This window comes from Carassius gibelio, chromosome B13 (assembly GCF_023724105.1).
Source record: "Carassius gibelio isolate Cgi1373 ecotype wild population from Czech Republic chromosome B13, carGib1.2-hapl.c, whole genome shotgun sequence".
In the NCBI taxonomy this organism is placed as follows: Eukaryota; Metazoa; Chordata; class Actinopteri; order Cypriniformes; family Cyprinidae; genus Carassius; species Carassius gibelio.
In genome coordinates this window covers 8264142-8285296 of record NC_068408.1, presented here as the reverse complement: position 1 = coordinate 8285296, position 21155 = coordinate 8264142, and the positions used below count along the sequence as shown (strand labels likewise).

The following is a 21155-nucleotide window of genomic DNA, read 5'->3' as shown; positions in this document are numbered from 1 at the left end:
TGAATAGCAACAGAACAATCAGTAAAACGTAAAGTGTAAGTTCATCACACACTGATGTTTTTATTGGATTGTCCCACCTCAGCCTCCTCTAGTTGCTTGGCCATGTCTTTGGAGTTCAGAGCAGCTGGGCAATTTCGAAGGTCCAATAAATGGAACACTAGCCTTTTTAACCGAGCTTCAAGATCATTGCTGGAAGTGTCAAGAAGTTTCTTTGTACTTTCATGAGGTATTCCCTAAAGAAAAAAGCTTTTTGAAAGAACAGTTGACATACTGCACATATAATTTTTGTTTATGTTTATTTAAAACTTATGTCTTGACACAGTTTAAATCACTTTCAATACTTTTGTGTTATAGTGCTAACAATTTAAAATATTACCTCCATGAGTACACTTTTTTGCCCCTTTTCAGTCATTTTTTTTATCTCCATGAATATATCCTTCATTGTGGGTCCCTCTGGCTCCTTATCTTCCTCTGCTTGACTCTCAGTGATTTCAGCCGCGAGACCAAATTGGGGAGAAACATCCACATCTTGATCTTGTGGCTGCAACACAGAATAAATAATTTTTAATGGCTAATGCTGAAGACTAGCAAATGCAACATCTCATGTACAGGATAAAAGAGATATTAGATCAGTTAATGAAGTAAATTCAAGCAAACTCAATCATGGATAAAAACTCAAATAAAAATTCAGAAAGCCATTCTCAACATTCACAGTGCCAAAAACATTCCAAGTAAGAGGATAAAAGTTGCCTTCTTATAACCTCTCTGTAAACATGACAATATTAAAAGAACGAAACAGTATTTATTAACTGATAGAGAGCATTAATGACTGTATGCATGACATGGCCCTGAGTGTAATGGGATTTTCTCTGTGGTAAGGCAGCCAGACATATAAAGATACAAATAGGAAGGTTATTCAGGAGCTAATCCAGGTGTTATACAGGTGTTAACTGAAACTTTGTTAGAAGATTTCTTCTTCCATTAGAGTTAAAACCTTATGTGTTATCTGTGTTTGGAAATGTTGCAAAAAGGGAATTAATTTCACCCTACAAAGCAAATATCCAAAATGCTTAAGGACTCTAACATACATCCTCAGTTGAACACTTCCATTACAGTCCAGCAAGCAGATACCACACCATCATACCTCATGCAGGTTTGTTCCTTTTGGTGGAATCATGCACATTAAAGTTACCTGCATCTCACTGACACCCTCTGTCTGACTGATTGCACTTATGGGTTCTGGGACCAAAGTAGAGTCCTGCTCCTCCTCTTGCTGGTCCTGACCAACCAATGACTTTGTATCAGACTCATCTTTTTCTTCCCGTTTAGTCATTGCTTCAACATCTGCTTTCAACTCCACTCTAGCACACATAGAAACCTTTTCATGCCATGAACTTTCTTTGTCGCTGATTGTTGGAGTTGATATGACCTGTGGCTCTTCTGGCATTAATGGAACTCTGTCAGCATCTATTTGATCTTTCTTTCGGTTGGTTGGTGGAGTTGGAAGGATGTCCTCAGGTTGACTTTTAGGTGTGGTTGGAGCCATCTCAGTTTCTGCTTGGCTGTCCTTTCGCCTTAGAGGTGGAGTTGGTTTATGTATGCTTGTATCTCCTTTCAGGTTAGAAGCACCTGCAACAATTTTGCTCTCAACTTTGCTATCTTTCTTTCTTGTTGGTGGTGTGGGTTTCACAAAGACCTCTTTCTCTTCTTGGTTTTTGCAAACTGCCACATCACTTTCAACCTGACTAATTTTGCTGACAGGTGGAGTTGGTTTAACAGTGTGCTCTTCTGTGTCTTTATGTTCACTGGTTTCCTGATTATCACTTTTTCCTAATTCAGCACTGTAAAATACCATGTCACTCTCTGGCTTATCCTTGTGTCTTCTTAATGGTGGAGTTGGTTGAGGATCCAGATCAATTGATAATCCTTTATCTTCGCCTTTTCCTTTACATTGTCTTGCTGGTGGTGTTGGTTGGGTCTCCAGATCAAGCGATAATTGAGTATCTTCTATTTCTTTACATAGTCTTGCTGGTGGTGTGAGTTGGGTCTCTAGATCAAGTGATAATGTATTTTCTTTTTTTTCTTTACATAGTCTTGCTGGTGGTGTGAGTTGGGTCTCTAGATCAAGTGATAATGTACTTTCTTCTTTTTCTTTACATAGTCTTGCTGGTGGTGTTGGTTGGATCTCCAGGTCAAGTGATAATTGACTATCACTTGTGAGTTTGGTCTCTAGATCAAGTGATAATGTACTTTCCTCTTTTTCTTTACATAGTCTTGCTGGTGGTGTTGGTTGGGTCTCCAGGTCAAGCGATAACTGACTATCTTCCTTTTGTTTACGTCGTCTTGCTGGTGGTGTAGGTTGGGTCTCTAGATCAAGTAATAATGTACTTTCTTCTTTTTCTTTACATAGTCTTGCTGGTGGTGTTGGTTGGGTCTCCAGATCAAGTGATAATTGACTATCTTCTTTTTCTTTACATCGTCTTGCTGGTGATGTGAGTTGGGACTCTAGATCAAGTGATAATGTACTTTCTTCTTTTTCTTTACGTCGTCTTACTGGTGGTGTGGGTTCGGTGTCCAGATCTAGTGATAGTTTCCTACCTTCTTTTTCTTTACGTCGTCTCATTGGTGGTGTGGGTTCAGTGTCCAGATTGAGTGATAGTTTACTACCTTCTTTTTCTTTACGTCGTCTCACTGGTGGTGTGGGTTCGGTCTCTAGATTGGGTGACAGTTTACTACCTTCTTTTTCTTTACGCCGTCTCACTGGTGGTGTGGGTTCAGTGTCCAGATTGAGTGATAGTTTACTACCTTCTTTTTCTTTACGTCGTCTCACTGGTGGTGTGGGTTCAGTGTCCAGATTGAGTGATAGTTTACTACCTTCTTTTTCTTTACGTCTTCTCACTGGTGGTGTGGGTTCGATCTCCAGATTGAGTGATAGTTCACTACCTTCTTTTTCTTTACGTCTTCTCACTGGTGGTGTGGGTTCGATCTCCAGATTGAGTGATAGTTCACTACCTTCTTTTTCTTTACGTCTTCTCGCTGGTGGTGTGGGTTCAGTGTCCAGATTGAGTGATAGTTCACTACCTTCTTTTTCTTTACGTCTTCTCGCTGGTGGTGTGGGCTCGGTCTCCAGATTGGGTGATAGTTCACTACCTTCTTTTTCTTTATTTCGTCTCACTGGTGGTGTGGATTCGGTCTCTAGATTGAGTGACAGTTTACTACCTTCTTTTTCTTTATGTCGTCTCACTGGTGGTGCGGGTTCGGTCTCTAGATTGAGTGACAGTTTACTACCTTCTTTTTCTTTACGTCGTCTCACTGGTGGTGTTGGTTCGGTCTCCAGATAGAGTGATAGTTTACTGCCTTCTTTTTCTTTACGTCGTCTCACTGGTGGTGTGGGTTCGGTCTCCAGATTGAGTGACAGTTTACTACCTTCTTTTTCTTTAGGTTGCCTCACTGGTGGTTTGGGATCGGTCTCCAGATCGAGCGAAAAACTCTCAATTCCTATTTTTTCTCTACGTCTTCTGCTTGGTGGGGTGAGAGGAACTTCTCCCTCTATGTGTGATTCAATATCTAATGATAACCTTTCACCTTTAAGTTGTCTGGTGGGAGGTGTTGGTATAACATCGACCTTATCTAATTGGACATCAGTTTCACCCTCATTTTGTCTTCTGACTGGTGGCATTGGTTTAGGCTCAGCTTCTATGAACTGCATTTCACCAACCAAAGTCCTTTTTGTCCTTTCCTCCTCAGAGATATGCATGGTATCCCCATGTTTTTCCTCTGATGTTGTTGACAGTTTTACCTGGTTTGATTGGACATCAGTTTCACCCTCATTTTGTTGCCTTACTGGTAGTGTCAGTAAAGTTTCCTCTTCTAGGGATTGTGCTTTATCATCTGATGGTGTCATCTTCATCTCATTTTCCACAGTGAGAGTAATAACCTCTGTACCTTCAGGTGTCTTCTCTGATGTTGTTGAGATATTCACCTTGTTTGATTGGACATCAAACTTATTTTTGTTTCTTTGCCTGACTGGTAGTGTCAGTTTAGGTACAGCTTCTATGTTTGTCTCTTCTTCTACAATGACATCTGCAGTGTCTGCAACTTCATGATTTTCCACTGGTGTCAGTGAAACATTAATTTTTTCAGAATGTACCTCAGTGTCCCAGTCATTCCATTCATCAATGGCAGGCAAGGCATCTTCACATTCAGTTTTCTCGTCTGGTATTACATCCACCTTTTCTGACTGGACCTCAGTTTTTTGGTCAGTCTTTTGTTTGATTGATGGTGTCAGTTCAGGTTCAGCTAATTGTGCTTTATTATCTGATGATGTTGTCTTTGTCTCCTCTTCTATATTGACATCCACAGATTCTTCACCTTCAGTGTTCTCTTTTTGTGATGAGACATTTATTTTGTTTGGATGGACATCAGTTTTATTGTCATTTCCCCTTACAGGTGGTGTCAATTTAGGTTCAGATTCCATGAATTGTGCTTTTTCACCTGGTGGGGTCTTGTTCATCTCTACTTCTACAATCACATCAGTGGCTTCTACAACTTCAGGTTTCTCCTCCGGTGTTAATGAGACATTAACTATTTTAGGTTGTACCTCAGTGTCCCAGTCAACCAGGAGCTTGATTGGAGGTGTCAGTCCAGGTTCAATTTCTTCAGATTGTGCTTCACCCCCTGATTGGGTCTTTGTCTCTTCTCCCAAAATGACGTCAATGGCTTCTTCACCTTCAGGTTTCTCCTCTGCTGTTGTTGAGACATGCACTTTGTTTGTTTGTTGGACCTCAGTTTCTACCTCAATTTGTTGCTTGATTGGAGATTTACATTTAGGATCAAGTTCTATGAATTGCATTTTATCACCTGATGGCATCTTCTTTGTCTCTTCTTCTACAATGAAATGCATGACTTCTCCAACTTGCCTTGTTGGTAGTTTAAGGCTTGCTTCAACCAGTTCAGATTTCTCAGATGCTTCTAAAGGTCTGATTGAACTAGCTATGACCTCTGATTCTGTTTTAGCATCACATTCTGTCTCCATTCTTTCTGACACTGAACATTCTAATCCCTGAATCTGTGTTTCAGTGGGTTCCCTGAAAAGAGAAGCTTCATTAGCATGATGTCTCTGCATTTCCTCCCCCTCAGGGAAGTCTAGAATAATAAATCGGCGTTGGATTTCATGAGGGCCATTATTTGTAGGCCAGTTGCTCTCTCTGTCAGCGATTGCGGCATTTTGTCCATTGTCCCAAGAAAATGTTCCAATACGTCTGGAAGCAGCATCTTCAGTACCTTGTGTTTCAGAAGGTGGAGCTGCTGTTGTTTGCTTTTGTCCATTAGTGTCTATATCAATGAGCTGTGACTGTTCTGGTTCTACTGCTGAACTAATTTCTGAAACATTCACCATACTTGGCTCGTTAAGAGAAGATGGGATGCTAATTGATTCTAAGGCTACTTCAGAAATGTCAGCTTCTGGAGGGGCGAGTGTTTCATGATCTTGTTTGCCCACTGTCGTCTCATTTAATAGAGCACTAGCAAAGGCTACTTTCACTGTAGCACCATTTGTGGGTGTGTGGGAGTATGTGTCTACATTATCTATGTGCACTGTATCCAAATCTAAAATGAGTGCAGTAACCTTTTTGGTTTGTGCTTCACCTTCTCCACGAGGTTCCTCTTGAGAAAGTGAAATATATGAGACCTCTTCCTCTTTATCTGGTTCTGCAGTCACTGCTTTAATTTTCTCACCCTCCACTCTATCAGCAAAAGATTCTGAACTCACAACTACATCAGACAAATGGCTTACTTGTCCTTCTGTGCTAAGATTCTCAGTGCTTTGTAATTCCAAGTCTGTGTCTTGTACTGTGGTTTCCAAGCTGTGGACGGCTGCAGATGAGGAAATGGACATCTTTTCATCTGCTATCTCATCATTATCAGACTTTGTTTCCAAAGTTTCCACAGTTTCATTTGCACCATGTCTGCTTATAGGAAGAGCTGATTCACACACTCCTGATGCTGGTTGAGGTAGCATCTCTGTGGTTAATAGTACAGTTGTTTGGAAATCGGTCTGTTCAGTTTCAGTCTCTAATGTTTGTAGTGATTTTCTTGCAGTATGAATTTCTGTTTCATTTGTAGTATCTGAGATTACACATAGAGGGATATCGCTGTCAAGGTTTTCAGATGGCTGTACCTTAGCCTGCTCACTGTCATCTATCATTTCACAGTGCTCCATGATAAACGATGAAGAAGAAACAAATTCTGACTGTTCTGACTCCTTTGTTGATGGTGTCGCACCAGAAACCTACAAATGGTATTTATCATATATACATAGTACTGCACATAATGGCCAGATACAACAAAAGCCTAGAAATATGTTTGTATGTCAATATGTATGTTTGTGAAATTGTACCTGTGAATCCAGCTGAATGCTTTGAGCTTCCAGTGGCAACTTTTGAGCTTCCTGCTTTATGTTCTCCTCCACATTCTGAAACACAGACTCACCTTTTAACCACTTTAACCACCTTTTGACATCTCATGTAAAGCATCAAACCGCAGAGTCATACTCACTTTAAGCTCCTGTTTAAGGTCATTCATGTGAATGTCTGCTTCGTTTAGTGCTTTTGTTCCGTCTCTTTCAAGTTTGCCAGCCAAGTCAGGGCCCAGACATTCCCTCAGCAGTTCTTTATGGGACAGCGCTACCTGCAGGCTTTTACACAGTCTCACACCTTCCTCAATTGCAGCCTAAGGAGTAAAAATGTTGCATGTTTAAAAGGTAACAGCAACCTTACTCGTTCAAATGGACCAGTATGGTGCAGGTGCTATGTTTTGTTGTATACTCACTCACATACTTTATGCAAATTAAGATGCAAACACACCTGCATGGATGTGGCTGAGCTGCAGGGAGGATTTGCATGTGTCTGGTTCCATGACTGTATGTTTTGTAAGGCCTGTCTCACACACTGCACAGTGCTGTCTGCGCAGTCATTCTGCTTTTCCAACAGTTTCGACCGCAGACTGAGAAAAAAATATATAATGATGATTCTCCATAATGCACTTATGATAAATAAATATTACACTGTAATATAATACAGCATTATACGATTTTGGGCTAACATGCTATGAATTTAACAATTAAAAAATGCATGATAATTGAATTAATTGGAAAGGCAACATGAATGTACGGACCTGCAATATTGTTGTGTAACTGTGTCCACTATAGAAATGACATGACTGGGGGGTCCCTCATCTGGTGGGACCATTTGGAGGGCCTGGCCAAGGTCATAAACTTTGCCCTCTAAAGACTCAAGCTCTCTCTCACATGTCTGTGAGAATATAAAATCAGTCAGGTTTAAATTTATTGGCTTTCTCTAAAGTTTCAAAACAAACAAACTGAACATAGATGAATTAATATTTTCCCACAATACCTTGAAGCTATGCCAGTTCTCCTGTAGCTGGCTGATATTCTGGCTATCCACCAGGAATCCTAAAGAGTGGTCCTGAGCATGCAGCTCATCTAGGAGACTCTCTGCTTGCTCCCTGAGAATCTGTGCCCTCCCAGCAATCCTGAGGTCGATGTCACTCAATCTGGCCTCACACACAGATAACCGTTCCCTCATCTCTTTCTCCGAGGACACACAGAGGTCATGAAGATGGCTGACCTCTAAGGTCAGGGCATCACAACCTCCTGGAGTGCAAAGATCCATCAAGGAATCTTTAACAGTATCCAGTTCTTTCATTTCTTTCTTCTCCCTGTCTATGGTCTGAAGAAGAGCCTACAAAATTATAATAAAATATATATATATAATTGTATTGCCCACAAACTGAAAAATGGATTAATATATTTTGTACAAAACAAAGAATTTAAATAGACCTTAAGAGTGTTAACAGAGCTTTGTAACCCATGACGTTCAGTGGGCAGAGCACCGAAACCTTTGACTTGCTCTCTCAGCCAATCCTGCGCTACAGTGTGCTGCTCAACTAACTGAGCACAGACTCGCTCTTTCCGGATTTCCTCTTCGAGATTTACACAAAACTCCTACAGAAGCACACATAAAAAATAATGTCATACACGTAAAACACGTTTCTATTATCTATTAGTCACGATTACTCAGAAATATTTAGAACAGCACACCTATAAAGCCTTACCGTAAGATCTTTGATTAACTCAGGTATGCACTCCTCTGTGGTGGCCCAGGATGGATCAATCCAGCTGGAATCATGGGTCAGCTGGCTCATCTCCCTCCCGAGCGCTCGGACAGCAGACAGAGATGGGGTCAGTGCTCTGGTACGGTCTAGCAGACTCTTGGCTTGCTCCAATGTGTGCCTTCGATCCCCTAAACCAGGCCAGGGGAAGTGCCGCGGCAGTGCAGCAGTCTGCCGTTTCACCTGATCCAGATGAGACTGAAGCTGTTCCTTCTGACACTGACAGGACACCAGACGTTCCACTACACTTTTCAGCAGACTGCAGAATCAGGAATATAATATAATATAATATAATATAATATAATATAATATAATGTAATGTAATGTAATGTAATGTAATGTAATGCAATGCAATGCAATGCAATTTAATGCAATGTAATGTAATGTGCTCTGTATCCTGAACTGTATCCTTTAAAATAAATAAATAAATAAATAAATAAATAAAAAATGTCCATTCAATTAAAATTACTCCGAAAATATTTATAAAGATGATCATTTGAAATTAATTTGAATCATCTAGACGTGCTGTTTGCCAATTATTTTTACATACAAAATTGTCATATCAGACCTATGCAGCTCCTGTGCTTGCTGCAGTGTTGTCTTCCACTCCTCTTCTATATTTTGTATTTTCTTAATGAGAGAATGTCTTGCATCTTCATCAAGATCTTCATGGTTACAAAGATGGTCTACTGTCTGTTTCAGGGCTGCAATCTTAGAGTTGCCCTCAGACTGCATACTTAGAATAGCCTGAAAGAAAGAGATTTCTTTAAATAAGTGTTTTACTATGGACATTTAATTTCCTCTCCTGTTTCTCCATATTTTACTACTTACTTGTGTTTTGCTTAGTCTCTCTTCAGTCTGCTCCTGTGTACCATGAGTACTTTTCCCTAGTGAGTCCAGGCAATCTTTCTGATTCTTCACCCAGGTCCAGGTGCTCTCCTCTTGGGTACAGACATTCTGAAGCTCCCTTGCAAGAGAATCCTGGAGCTCAGCCTGGTTCTTTAACTCTTGAGCACTTGCCAGGACCTTCTTCCATTCTTGTTCAATTGATCTCAGGTTCAGCTGGATTTCCTTTTTTCTTTTTTCTTCCAGGCCTTCTCGAGAGCACAAACCCTCTGCTTTCCTCCTCAGGTTGGTTAGCTTGTAATCCCCCTCTGATTCTGAGTTCAGGATGACCTAGAATAAGCAAACCTCGTCAGCGAGTAAGTCAGACTGTTTTCTTTAAGTGTTTAAAAAATATCTGGTGAAGGGTTGAATATCACTTTTTTTCTCTTACCTGGGCTCCATTCATTCTCTCTTGTAACTGAGTCTCTTCCCCAAGCAATTTGATCTTCATATACTGCTCTGTAAGCCAAGAGTGTGTGCTCTCCTCCTGTTCTTGAAGATCCTGAAGATCCTCAGAAAGAGACCGCTCAAGTTCTGTTTGGTTCTTCAGTTCCTGAGTCTGCATCAAAACTCCCATCCACTCTTGCTGTACATCTTGTAATGTGTGTTGAATTGTCTGACGTTTGTCCTCATCTAGATCGTCACAAGAACATAGATTCTCTCCCTTTGTCTTTAAGTTAGAAAGTTTATCGTCCCACTCAGATCTATGAGCTAGTAGTGCCTAAAAACAAAACAAAACCAAGACATTCATCCAAAACATAATTTCTGTCATGTTTTATTTCTTCATGCAATCGTGCAACCCATCAAATCTTTTTTACAAAAAGTATGGCCTTTTTTCTTAACTAAGGAATAAGACCTGTCCCTTCACTTCAAATGCAAAAATCATATTTTGACTGTTTAAGATGCGTTGGCTAAAATTTTTAGCTGTCTGATGTATCTGACTGTATGCCTTTACAGTGAACCTGTGATCAGTATTATAGTTTATCATAAATTAGGCTTACTCACTGTCCCTTCCCAAGACTCTCATGTATAAACATTAAGAGTTACATTTTGCTTTCTATTACCTCAGCTCCATTAAGCCTCTCTTGAAAGGAAGATGTCACAAGAAGAGAATCCAGGGTCTCTCTCAGATGCCTAATCCAGGAGCGAGTGTCCTCTCCCTGATCACAGAAAGTTTGTAACTCTCTGTAAAGAGATTCCTCATGCTTGACCTGGTTCTTGAGCTCCTGGGCAAGTTGTAGCACTTTCCTCCACTCCTCCTCTACTGCTCTCCGGGCTTGTTCAACCTGGCTCCTCCTCTCATTCTCAAGCTCTTTATAAGAGCATAAATGTTGTCCTTGTCTCTGTAAACTGGCCAATCTGGAATTGGCTTCATCACCAAGGTCTAAAACAGCCTAGAGCATATACAGACATTACTCCCAACACAATATGTGCATGACTAGCGACCTTTATTCAGTTGTAATTGGGTTAGAATCATGCAAGAGCCATGAAAACATTTAGATAAAAAAATGTCCCTCTGTCTTTACCTGGACTTTATTAAGTTTCTCATGTGGCTGAAGGTCCTTCCCCAAAGAGCGAAGCGTTTGCAGTTGTTCTCTCACCCAGGACTGGATGCTCTCTTCCTGGGCCTGTAGATCCTCTAGTTCTCTACAGAGAGTGTCTTGGAGTTCTGCTTGATGTTTTAGCTGCTGAGCCATATCCAGAACTCTTTTCCACTCATCTTCAATGTTTCCGAGGGTGTGACTGAGCTCCTGTCTTCCGGTGTCCTCCAAAATCTCATGAGCACATAAAGCATCACCCTCTTCTTTCAGAGCCACGAGTTTAGCATCACTCTCAGGACTTAGATTAAGAACAGCCTTAAAACACAGAATGAAATTACTTTTATTATAAATACACTGATGACATTCTTCATTCTATTCAGCTTAAGATGGTTAACCAGTTGCCCCCCTAAAATCCAGCTAATGAATCCAAACAATGAGTGTTAGTGGGCCCACCTGAGCATTTACATGTTTGTCCTGCATTGGCGTGTCTGTCCCCAGGTACTCAAGTCCTTGCTTTAAATTTCTGATCCAGGCTCTGATCTGTTCTGCATTGGTTTGGAATGTTTCAATTTGATCATCAAGGGTCTTGAGGACTTGTGCCTGATTCTCCAATAGAATCCCCAGGCTGTGGTATCTGTCTATCAGGGTCTCGCTGTCTCTAAGGAGAGGGTCTCCCCTCAAGCCACGCATCCTTACAGCAGATAACAGGTTATTGAATGCCTCCACACGACCGCTGTGGATTAAGGGTGAAAGTAGGAGTTATGTAGGTTTGATATGTAATAAAAGACTGCACAATTAATCAATTAATCAGGTGCGATACGGCTTATCTGCAATTTAGTCAATAATGAAGTCTGGCACTGTGTTTATTTATACTGAATAGTGAGTGGTACCTTTCTTTAAGAAAATCCTCTTGGATTTGCCTCAGTTTTTCTCTCTGTTCTGGCACTTGCTCTCTCTGCTGCAGCCAGTCCTTCAAATGGTTATGTTCCTCATGCAAACTAAAGACAAAGTCATGAATGAATCGAAACAAGAGTAACAACTAATAGCCATGATGAGAACTTCTTCCATGTACCTGTTGAGGTTGTGGAGGATATCATCTAGCTGTTTATGGCGTCCTTGGCAGTGAGCCCTGAGCGTGGCCAGTTCTCCTTCCTGTTCCTGATGCCATGTGGAGAGCAAAGCTTGAGCCTCCGCTGGGAGCTTTGCCTGTCCCCCTTGCTCAAACCTCTCCTTCAACTGAGCCAGACGCTGTTCTCCTTCCTTAGAGGCCAGGAAACTCTGAAGAAAGCACAAACGGCTCCTTACCGATGACCTCAATTTAAACCCTTCCTTTAATTCTATAATTATGCTTTTGACTAAGGCTGCTATCACCTGGTGACTCTTGCCATTGGATTGCTGTCACTGTAATCAGTGTATTATACAGCAAGTTTTTTTATTTATCTAAAAAGTATTTTCAAAATGTCCTCAGCCACAATGGAAACCATAATCATAGGGCTGGGACCTCACTGTTACTCACTGTCAGTCTCTGCGTGGACGTTTCTATATCCTGCTTACTCTCAGGGTTCTCAAAGCACTCATTCACAGAGAGCTGCTCATCTTGCAACCATTCCTCAAATGACTGAAATTCTTCTGCAGGGAGCCAATGGGACAAATGGTCAAAACTTTTACATTTTCCCTTTTTCCATTTGTTTAATTTTAGCAATGACACAATACAGTTTCTCAGACCTTTAATAGTCTGAAGAAAGCTTTTCTCCCCTTGATCCTTCTTGTGGCGAATCAGCTCCCGTGTTTCCGCAATGCTGTCTTTGAGATGCTTACTATGATTGGTCAGCTCCTCCAAGGCCTGCGGTCCAGTAATGCTGGACATGAGATTGATTTCCTTCAGCAGAGTATCAGCCTGCTCCTCCTGTTCCAAAAGCTGCTCACACAAGTCCTACAAACCGAAAATAAAATTGGTTATATATTAAAACAGTGTGTTGCACATGTCTGCTAATCATACCTGTAAATGCGCATCCAGTTCTGCGCGATCCTCTGAACTGATCATGTCTAATGAGGAGCGTATATTCTTCACAGATGATTGGTAAGTGTCAATCTTTTCTATCATATGAGCTTTAACTGTGAGGAGCTCCTGGAAGACTTCAGTGCAGTCAGAGAAGAGTTCCTTCACCTGCTCCATTTTCTTCCTCAGGTTGGTTTCCATTACCTAAGACAGACAGTGTGTGTGTGTGTGTATACAGTAAAGTTAGGAAAACTAGCAATTAGGAAAGTCCAAAAAGTTAATAAATGGAAGAAATATAAGCTCCACATTTACCTGTAACTCAAGAGGAGATTCTTTGCTCTGCAGCAGTTCCTGGATCTCCAGTAACTTCCTGTGGAAGTGTTCAAGGTTGTCCTCCTGGCACTGAATCTCATTCTAATAAACACACAAAAGACCCAGTGGAATTAAAATTACAGTTCTGTGCCTTTACAGTAAGTCCATGCCTGTGAACACTGTGGATCATTTTGAGGCAGACGTGTGTTTTTTTTTGAAGACACACCTTCATGCTGTCAACCTCCGATTCACTGCTGAAAGGGTGAGACTCTGAGAAGATAATGAGTTTAGTAGAAGTCCAGCTGTCCACTTCTCCACCCAGAACCAGCTGTTTCTCCCACAACTCCAGACCCACGCGCAGGCTGTCCATGTAACCGTCTGTCTTCTCTGACACCTGCCAGACAGACACACAGATTAACCAAGACTCTAAAATAACTGAACAAAATGAGATCCATGTGAATAGATGTTTTCCATATCCTCACATCCAGCCACGAGTCCACCAAAGCATCTGCCTCTGTCTCAAATGGAGTTTCTGAGCAATCAGGAATTTTCTTGAGCTGGGACTGCAACTGTCTGCACACAGATCTGAACTCCTCCATCTTGGGTCCGAGGCAATTAAGTTCCTCCTTTATGCCAACCACCTACAATAAACAGACAGAAACATGATTAGAAATAGAAACATTATGAAATAAAATAGAAAAAAAAATAGGTAGCCTCATTGTTAAATATCTAAGCTACACTTTCTAGGAAGACATAACTAGACTTTTTAATTCTGCCTTTTAACATGATTTATTACTACTATGGGTAGTTTAATGTAGACTACAAAATGATGATCGATTACAACAAGTTTTATTCATCATAACTCTGCAAATAAATGTACTGCACTCCATGGAGGATCTGCCCAAATATTAAAATTAATTTTAAAAATTAAAATGAATTAAGATTAATAGAACACTGGCACTGATTTTTCAGAACAAAACAGGAAAGAGAAGACTCTTTGAGACATGAAATTAAATTACAGGATGAATTTCAAAGAAGACACTGAGCTCTACTGTGCATCTGCGTCTGAAAGGTAATATCTGAGTAATGACTGACCCCTGGTGGTTCACATCCAGTATAAAATTACCTTACTGTGAAAAAAACCCGATGGTAAATTACAATAGGCAATTATAACATTAGTATTTATTGTGATAAGTCTGAAATTGACATACTTTTGCAAGGAGTCGCTGTAAGTTGTCTTTGCCCATGTATGAAGCCTGCTCATTGATTGTTTGCTCCGCCCTCTGGAGAGTGTTGCCTAGGTAACTGCGACAGTTCTGAAATTTCTTCAGGAGTTCCATAAGAACAGTGCACTGCTCTTGTCTGTCAAACACACAAATACACAGAGCAACACTCTAGGTTTCTGTCAATCACACTTGAATTTCCTCCTGAATGTGGATAACCAAACAGTTTCTGGTCCCCACTGACTGTCCAGCAACTATTTAGCTACACACATTCTTCAAAACATCTTTGCATTCGGCAGAAAAAAGAAATCAATACAGGTTTGGAACAACATTAAGGTTGAGTAAATGAGGACATATTTTTCATTTTGGGAAAACAAACCCTTTACGAAAGAAAAATAGGTGAATTAAATCAATGTAAATCTAAACTTAGGTCTAGAAACCACCTGTCAGATACGGCTCTTTCAGTCTCTTCCCAAAGGAAATCAAGTTCTTCGTTTGCTGGATGAGGGTGCTCTTTCTGTGGAGAGACTTCAGACAGAGCCTTCTTGATGTTTTGGTATTCAGGGCGAAGAGAGTTCAGTTGCAATTCTACATCGGACAGTGCTCGCATCCTAAACATACATAGATGCAAACAGTGTTAAAAGAGTGAAGGCGAACACATAGACATAACCTACCATTTCTTTGGAACTTGACATTGGCAGTTATTGTAAGTCAACTTGAAAAATTGAAAAAACTTGAAAAATAGGAAAAAAATAAATATCTTGGATATTCTATAAATGAATTCTATCACATTCTCAATTAAGTAAAATTAAAATTAAGCCCAAATTATGACAATTTTAAGTCCAAAGAATCTATATCATAAGATCTTTATAAGGAAGAAATATCATTACCGATGTTGCACAGCTGGCATAGTGGGGTCCTTTAGACCCTGTTTTTCTGCTGCCGCCAACACCTTCCTTAACTCAGCCTGGATAGTCTTCCTCCTTAAGCCGAGGCTTTGGTTCTGCTGTTCCTTCTGGAGCTCATTCTGTCGAATCATCAGTTGATCGTCTGCCTCTTCCACCCTGTGAACCAGTACCCCCACCATGTCCAGACAGGAAACAGGGCTCCCGTCCTGGGTCACTTTGAGCTGTGCTCCACCCAAAAGCTGGTCCAGCTGTGGAGCCTTATCCTTGAGACTGCTGACTCCTTTTCTGATTAGTGCCAGCTTGGACCTGCTGTCCTGCAGTACAGCAGCATCATTGCTGGGGGCGCTTTGCACAGAAGAGACATCGAGTTCCACAGTGCGCAGGGACATAAGGAAGCGGTCAAGGGCACGGGCAGCGGCGTCACTCTTGCGCACTTGTTGCCTGAGCTGGTCCAGGCTGGATCTGTGGTTCAGAACCACCTGGGTCAGAGGTGATCGGTCACGCAAGTCTAGATGACTGGGCTCAGAGTCGAATCGAGACAGACGATCCATCTCTGTCTGGATACTTTCATCTAAGTCCTGAAAATAAGAGGGAGAGGTTAATATTTAGATTTTAAAAAATGGGATGGAGGTACTGTATAGAGCTAAATTACACACAGTGAAATTACCACTATAAATGCAGTAAAATTTGCATGAATTGCAACAGATCAAACATTCTACTCTCATGTATTATACTATATTATAATATATTATGTTATTTTATATTATGTTTTTATCAAAATTTGTGTCTCCATTACTAATGTTAGCCATGAAACAACTCAGTAAGAAATAAGTTTAATTAATAAATAAAAATATCTCTCACCTTCACATCTCTCAAAATGCCAGGGTTAGCTAGTGTATATCCCTTAATGTCTTTGGGTTCTTTGATGAAATTTTCCAGCCTTTTAGAAATCTCAGAGATCTTCAGCTTAATAGAGTCCATAAGCTCAAGTGCCGCTCCCAGTGAATCCACCCTGACAGAATGCATAGACTTATTTAACAAAAAACACAAGACATACACACACTTACAGTCTGGCTTCAGGATATTTTCTCATGATTTGAGCAGATCATATGATTTTTTCGGGTGGCACAGCGTAAAAATTAACAAAAGTAGACGTAGTAGTATGTGATTTTATATGAATATTAATTTCAGCTTGGTAGTTTTAAACATACATTAAAGCTTATACTGCTCTGAAAGTCAGTGTAATGTCATGTCTGACATGGTCATACCTGCCCTGTAACTGTGACCTCTGCTCTCTCCACCTGACAGTGAGCTCCACACGGTCCTGCTCAACAGCTCGTTCATTGTACTGAACACATTGCATACACAGCGCTTCATACTCCTTCCACAGAGACTCTGTCTCATCCCACAGAGACTTAAACAGACAAAAAATATTTTTTACTTTAAAGTAATTGTCATTTGAAAATGCATAATAATATCAAATGAAACAACAATATACCAACTTTAAAACACTGTGCATTACCTTTAATTCTCTCAGTCGTTTCTGCAGGTCTGTGGGAGTGACTGATTCTGAGGTACGATCTCCAAGCATGCATTGCTCATTTCTGTTTAGCTGAGCCTGTAAGGCAAATCTGGAGCTGCGGTACCTGAACAGACCAAGAACAATACAATCTTATACAGAAACATGTACTGTAGCTATGCTATTCCTTTTTTATATCCATACCTGTCCTCTTCTGTACTTGTTTGTTTCACTATCTCTCTCTTCTCCACAGTTCTCAGTTGCTGGGGGCTAACCGGTGTAACAGCCTAAAACAAAGATTTTTAGATAAATGAATACAAAGTCTATTTTAAAACTTAAGTTCTATAAAATAATCATATATTTGTACCTCTGAAACAATAACCTCTTTGGTCTTCTCAAGTGGTGGTGGGACTGTTGATGCTTTTTGATTGGGTGGCTCTTTTGTTTGCTCGGTTTGTAAACTAACCGGTGTAACAGCCTTAAACAAAGATTTTTAGATAAATGAATACAAAGTTTATTTTAAAACTTAAGTTCTATAAAATGATCATATATTTGTACCTCTGAAACAATAACCTCTTTGGGCTTCTCAAGTGGTGATGGGACTGTTGATGCTTTTTGATTGGGTGGCTCTTTTGTTTGCTCTGTTTGTAAACTATTAGACATATAGAAAATAAATGCATTTATACATTTATAAATGGTTTTATCAGACAAAATTAAGTGATATGAGAGAGGCTCTTTCACTTTCTGTTACCTAGTGTCTGAAGGAGGTGTATCTGTGTCTCCACTGAACTGCCGCTGGATGGCAGCAAGCCGTCTCTCACATTCTCTAAGTTGGGCTTGTGCAAGCCTGTGTGCGTCCTCAGGGCTCAGAGTATCACACAACTCCTTCAGAGCTTCTAGCTGCTGTCCTGCCTCTGCCAGACTGCCTTCTGCAGACAAACAAGCCTGCAGGAAGAGAGAGAGTGAGAGAAAAACTAAACCTACAGATATGTACAGTATACCGGTATATATTTTTTATTTTTACTCATATTTTCTTATCACTAACACTATTTAATTTATTTAATGCTACTGCAATTTATTTATTTTGCAGTATTTGTAATTTTCATTTGCAACATGCAAAATAAAAATAAAGTTGTGCCAAGTGAGTGATGTGGTTAAGAGGAAAGAAAAGAACAAGAAATTAAGGGATTAATTGCCCCCAAAAGCAAATGTTTAATTTAGAACAAAGGATGAAATAAAATATAGCTAAGAGAAATTCATTTCCACACCCATTTGTCCTTTTGACTCTGTGGTTAGGGTAGCGGTAATTTTACCTCTTCTTTTGATTCTGATATTGATTCAGGCTTATGGTAGAGTTTTTCCTTCTTAAAGTGTATCTCACATGCCTTAACCATACGGTTAAAATGCAGGCGGGTTAACTCAAATCTGAGTTGCTTCAAAAATTCTGATATTTGCACTCGAACATCCTAAAAATATTAATAAAATAAAAAACACAACAGCAAGCACACAACCTGTTAATATTTGTAACTCCACATTCAATCAGTTTAATACAGTATAGAGCATTTCAGTTAGTATCAAAAATAAAAATGGTTAACATTAATGTCACACTGCAGATATAGAAAAACAAGCACTAATATTACTACACTGATACCTTCCACTGTGTTCTAACAGATTGTGTGAAAAACTCCATGTCTCTAAGTTCAGATGGGGTGCAGAAAGCTTCCATCCCTTCCGCAGCCCTCAAGAACTCTTCAAGAAGTTCAGGGTCAAGAGTTCGAAGTGTCTCCTAAAAAAGAAACAAATACCCCACACAGACACTTGGGAAAATTAATCACAATCTCTTATAAAACATACAAACACAAGAATATAGTTTAATTATATCGGGCTCTGTGGCAAACAGTCAATGGAACAAGCAAACTAACTTGTGTCTAAAATGGACAAACCTCCTTAACTGATGCCTGTTCGTCCATTATTCTCTTGTCCTTAAATACACTGATAGCTTCCATAATGTGTTCTTGAAGACAGTGCTTGGCTTCTTCAAATCTATCCCTAACTAGGGCTTGTGCCTTTATATAAGCTTCAGTGTAGGCTTGAGGGGGAGCTTGGGCAAGTGCTGGTTGCTTAACCCGAGGAGCTGACTGCTGTTGGGGTGGTTCCTGTACTGGTAACTGCAGGTTTGTCAGATCTTGGGACTGAAGCTCTGCCTGGGCAACTTGACTTTGGATGAGGGTTGCAGATGGGGCCTCTGTCCTGGATGAACTCCACTTTTGCTGACTTTGCTTAGGCTGTTGTAGACTCTGAGGTCTTATGAGAGTTTGAGAAGGTGGTTGATTCCATGGAGCTACTGGCTGGGGAGCACCATGGAACATAGTCTGGGAAGAAACTTGAAACGGATGTTCGGGTCGGACTGGACTCCACTGACGTTGAGGGCTTGCTGGCCTTGGAAGAGCTTGATATTGGGTCTGATGATGTGGTCCCTTGGGCCCTTGGGTTTCAGCTCTTGGGTATACTGGACTGACCCTTTCTGGACTGATAGGTCTCCATTGCTGAGAGGGAACTATATGCTGAGCTGGACCTTGAGGTCTTATCTGTGATTGACCCCAAGGTAATTCAGGTCTAGCAGAGGGCCACTGCTGAGGCTGCGACTGCAGCTGGATTTTAGGGTAAACTGCCATTTGAAGCTGAGGTTGAACTACCTGATCTGGAGCTTGGACAGTGGGGTATGTATGGCTCACTATTCCTGGTTTTATTGATGACCACTGCTGAGGCTGAGTTGGAGGGATACTTGGGGGTTGGGGATGAGTTTGGAAATGGGCCAGTGGCTGCATTTGGGCAGCAACAGAAACTGTTCCTTGCACTCTGGGGTACGTTTGGGTGACATCTCCTGGCTGACTCCACTGGGGTTGCCCATGAGGTTGAATCCCAAGCGGTACACTTCCCGGTGCTTTGACCTGAGTTTGGGTTTGAGATTGAACGGGCATCTGGGGTTGAGGCATAGAGATGATTCTGGGTTGTATGGGGGATGCACCTTTGGATTGAGGGGTAATTAGAGTCGGATTGTGCATTATGGGTTGCTGGGACTGAGACTGTTGTCTCTGCATTGTTATTTCTGGTTGAATGGGAGATGTTGGGTACTGTTGGACTGGCATTCGGGGCATTGTTTGGGCCACTGGAAATCTTTGTGGTTGTGGCCCTGCAGGATGAGGCTGAGCAGTAGTCTGTTGTGGCTGCCATTGGGCCATAACCTGTGGTTGCATGGGAGTCATGGATTGAGATTGTGCCTGTTTCTGGATCATCACTTGAGGTTGCTGTGGTGTCCCTATCTGTGTTTGAGGTTGCTTTTGGTGCTTAATGGGTGCTAGTGTTTGTTGTGTAGTTGTTTGAGCTTGAGTTGATAAAGAGGGCTGAGGTTGGGGAAATACTTGTTGATGAATCAGAACAGTCACTGGCTGTTGTGGTTGTGTTTTAGTCACTGGTTGTGCTGAAACTGCTGGCACAGTTTGAGGTAGGTTTTGTGTCCCTACAAGAGGTTTCTCTTGTGCAACAGACTGAGCTGGCTTCAGGTGTTTCTCAACACTCTTAACAATGCTTTTTGATTGTGCTGTGCCTCGAGCATGTCCCTGGGTCTCAGGTGAGCTAACGGCTACTATACGCGGTGGTGGTGATTGAGAACTTATTTGACATTTGTCCTCAGGCTCCGACTGAGATAGTGGGCCCAACTGTGGCTTAGCTTTTTCGGTAACATTTTCCGGTTGACTCCTCTGTTGAAGCCAAGGTCTGTTCTGCATATGTGCCTGGGACTTCTTTACTTTCCTCTGCTGCTTTGGAGCTTGCTGTGTTTGTGTTTCTAGTTGGCCCTGAGGCTGTGGCTGGATTGATCCTTGTGGTTGAACCCTCTGCTGCTTTGCAAACTGAGTTGTCTCTTGTTGATGAATGTGCACATGTGGCTGTGTTGCTAATTGTTGTTTATTATGTACTTGTGACTCTGCTTGTTGCAGGTTCTGTGAGGGTTGGACAGCTACTGAACCTTTTACTGTCTTTTGTTGTGTCACAGACTGTGGTAAAGATTCCTGGCTTTCTACATGATGCTCTTTGTCGATTTTTGTTTGAGCCTGGACAACTTTCTCTGACTTAACTTCAATGGACTGAGAGTCTTTCACATGCACAGAGGGATGCATTTGTGATTGTGGACTACTTTTCTCCTCTTCATACTCTTGCACAATAATCATTGGCACAGGCTGACTACATTGCTGGGTCTTGAGGTCTACTGCTTTAGAAGATTCCACTGAGAGTATTTGAGATTGTTTTGGGACTTTGGCCCTGACTGCAGGCTGAGGTTCTGGTTGGCCAGGGGCTCCTGGTGGAGACACAGGTTGGAAGGAGGGTTTTTGGGACTCTTCCTCTGTCTCCTGATATTGGACAAAGATCTTGGAAGGGGGCTGGTCTCTAACTGGGCTTCGGTCTCTGCAAGACCCCAAAGAGCTAAGCATCCCTACGGCTTCCTGTTGAGATTCAGCAGAATTTTAAAATCATAATGCATTTGCATAAAATTCTGAAACAAGGTTACTCATTCCTAAG

The 21155-nt window shown here is 41.2% G+C and overlaps 1 protein-coding gene across 1 annotated transcript in view; it reads right to left on the bottom strand.

The window, feature by feature from the left end:
• syne2b (spectrin repeat containing, nuclear envelope 2b) overlaps positions 1-21155 on the bottom strand; it is a 90924-nt gene that overhangs the window by 52073 nt on the left and 17696 nt on the right. Inside the window, exons 23-59 of the mRNA XM_052571686.1 lie at positions 18521-21079; positions 18229-18363; positions 17329-17522; positions 17136-17229; positions 16945-17055; positions 16782-16864; positions 16581-16704; positions 16327-16472; positions 15920-16070; positions 15041-15636; positions 14594-14761; positions 14139-14289; positions 13410-13568; positions 13154-13321; positions 12928-13029; positions 12616-12819; positions 12342-12549; positions 12133-12245; positions 11689-11894; positions 11507-11614; positions 11070-11349; positions 10602-10931; positions 10140-10469; positions 9467-9796; positions 9022-9366; positions 8759-8937; positions 8134-8449; positions 7859-8023; positions 7413-7760; positions 7174-7310; positions 6864-7002; positions 6556-6729; positions 6398-6472; positions 3082-6289; positions 1193-3012; positions 377-541; positions 78-233 (exon numbers count right to left, since the gene is read on the bottom strand). Coding sequence (XP_052427646.1) covers positions 78-233; positions 377-541; positions 1193-3012; positions 3082-6289; positions 6398-6472; positions 6556-6729; positions 6864-7002; positions 7174-7310; positions 7413-7760; positions 7859-8023; positions 8134-8449; positions 8759-8937; positions 9022-9366; positions 9467-9796; positions 10140-10469; positions 10602-10931; positions 11070-11349; positions 11507-11614; positions 11689-11894; positions 12133-12245; positions 12342-12549; positions 12616-12819; positions 12928-13029; positions 13154-13321; positions 13410-13568; positions 14139-14289; positions 14594-14761; positions 15041-15636; positions 15920-16070; positions 16327-16472; positions 16581-16704; positions 16782-16864; positions 16945-17055; positions 17136-17229; positions 17329-17522; positions 18229-18363; positions 18521-21079 — 14277 coding nt within the window. The remainder of the gene's footprint in view (positions 1-77; positions 234-376; positions 542-1192; positions 3013-3081; positions 6290-6397; positions 6473-6555; positions 6730-6863; positions 7003-7173; positions 7311-7412; positions 7761-7858; positions 8024-8133; positions 8450-8758; positions 8938-9021; positions 9367-9466; positions 9797-10139; positions 10470-10601; positions 10932-11069; positions 11350-11506; positions 11615-11688; positions 11895-12132; positions 12246-12341; positions 12550-12615; positions 12820-12927; positions 13030-13153; positions 13322-13409; positions 13569-14138; positions 14290-14593; positions 14762-15040; positions 15637-15919; positions 16071-16326; positions 16473-16580; positions 16705-16781; positions 16865-16944; positions 17056-17135; positions 17230-17328; positions 17523-18228; positions 18364-18520; positions 21080-21155) is intronic.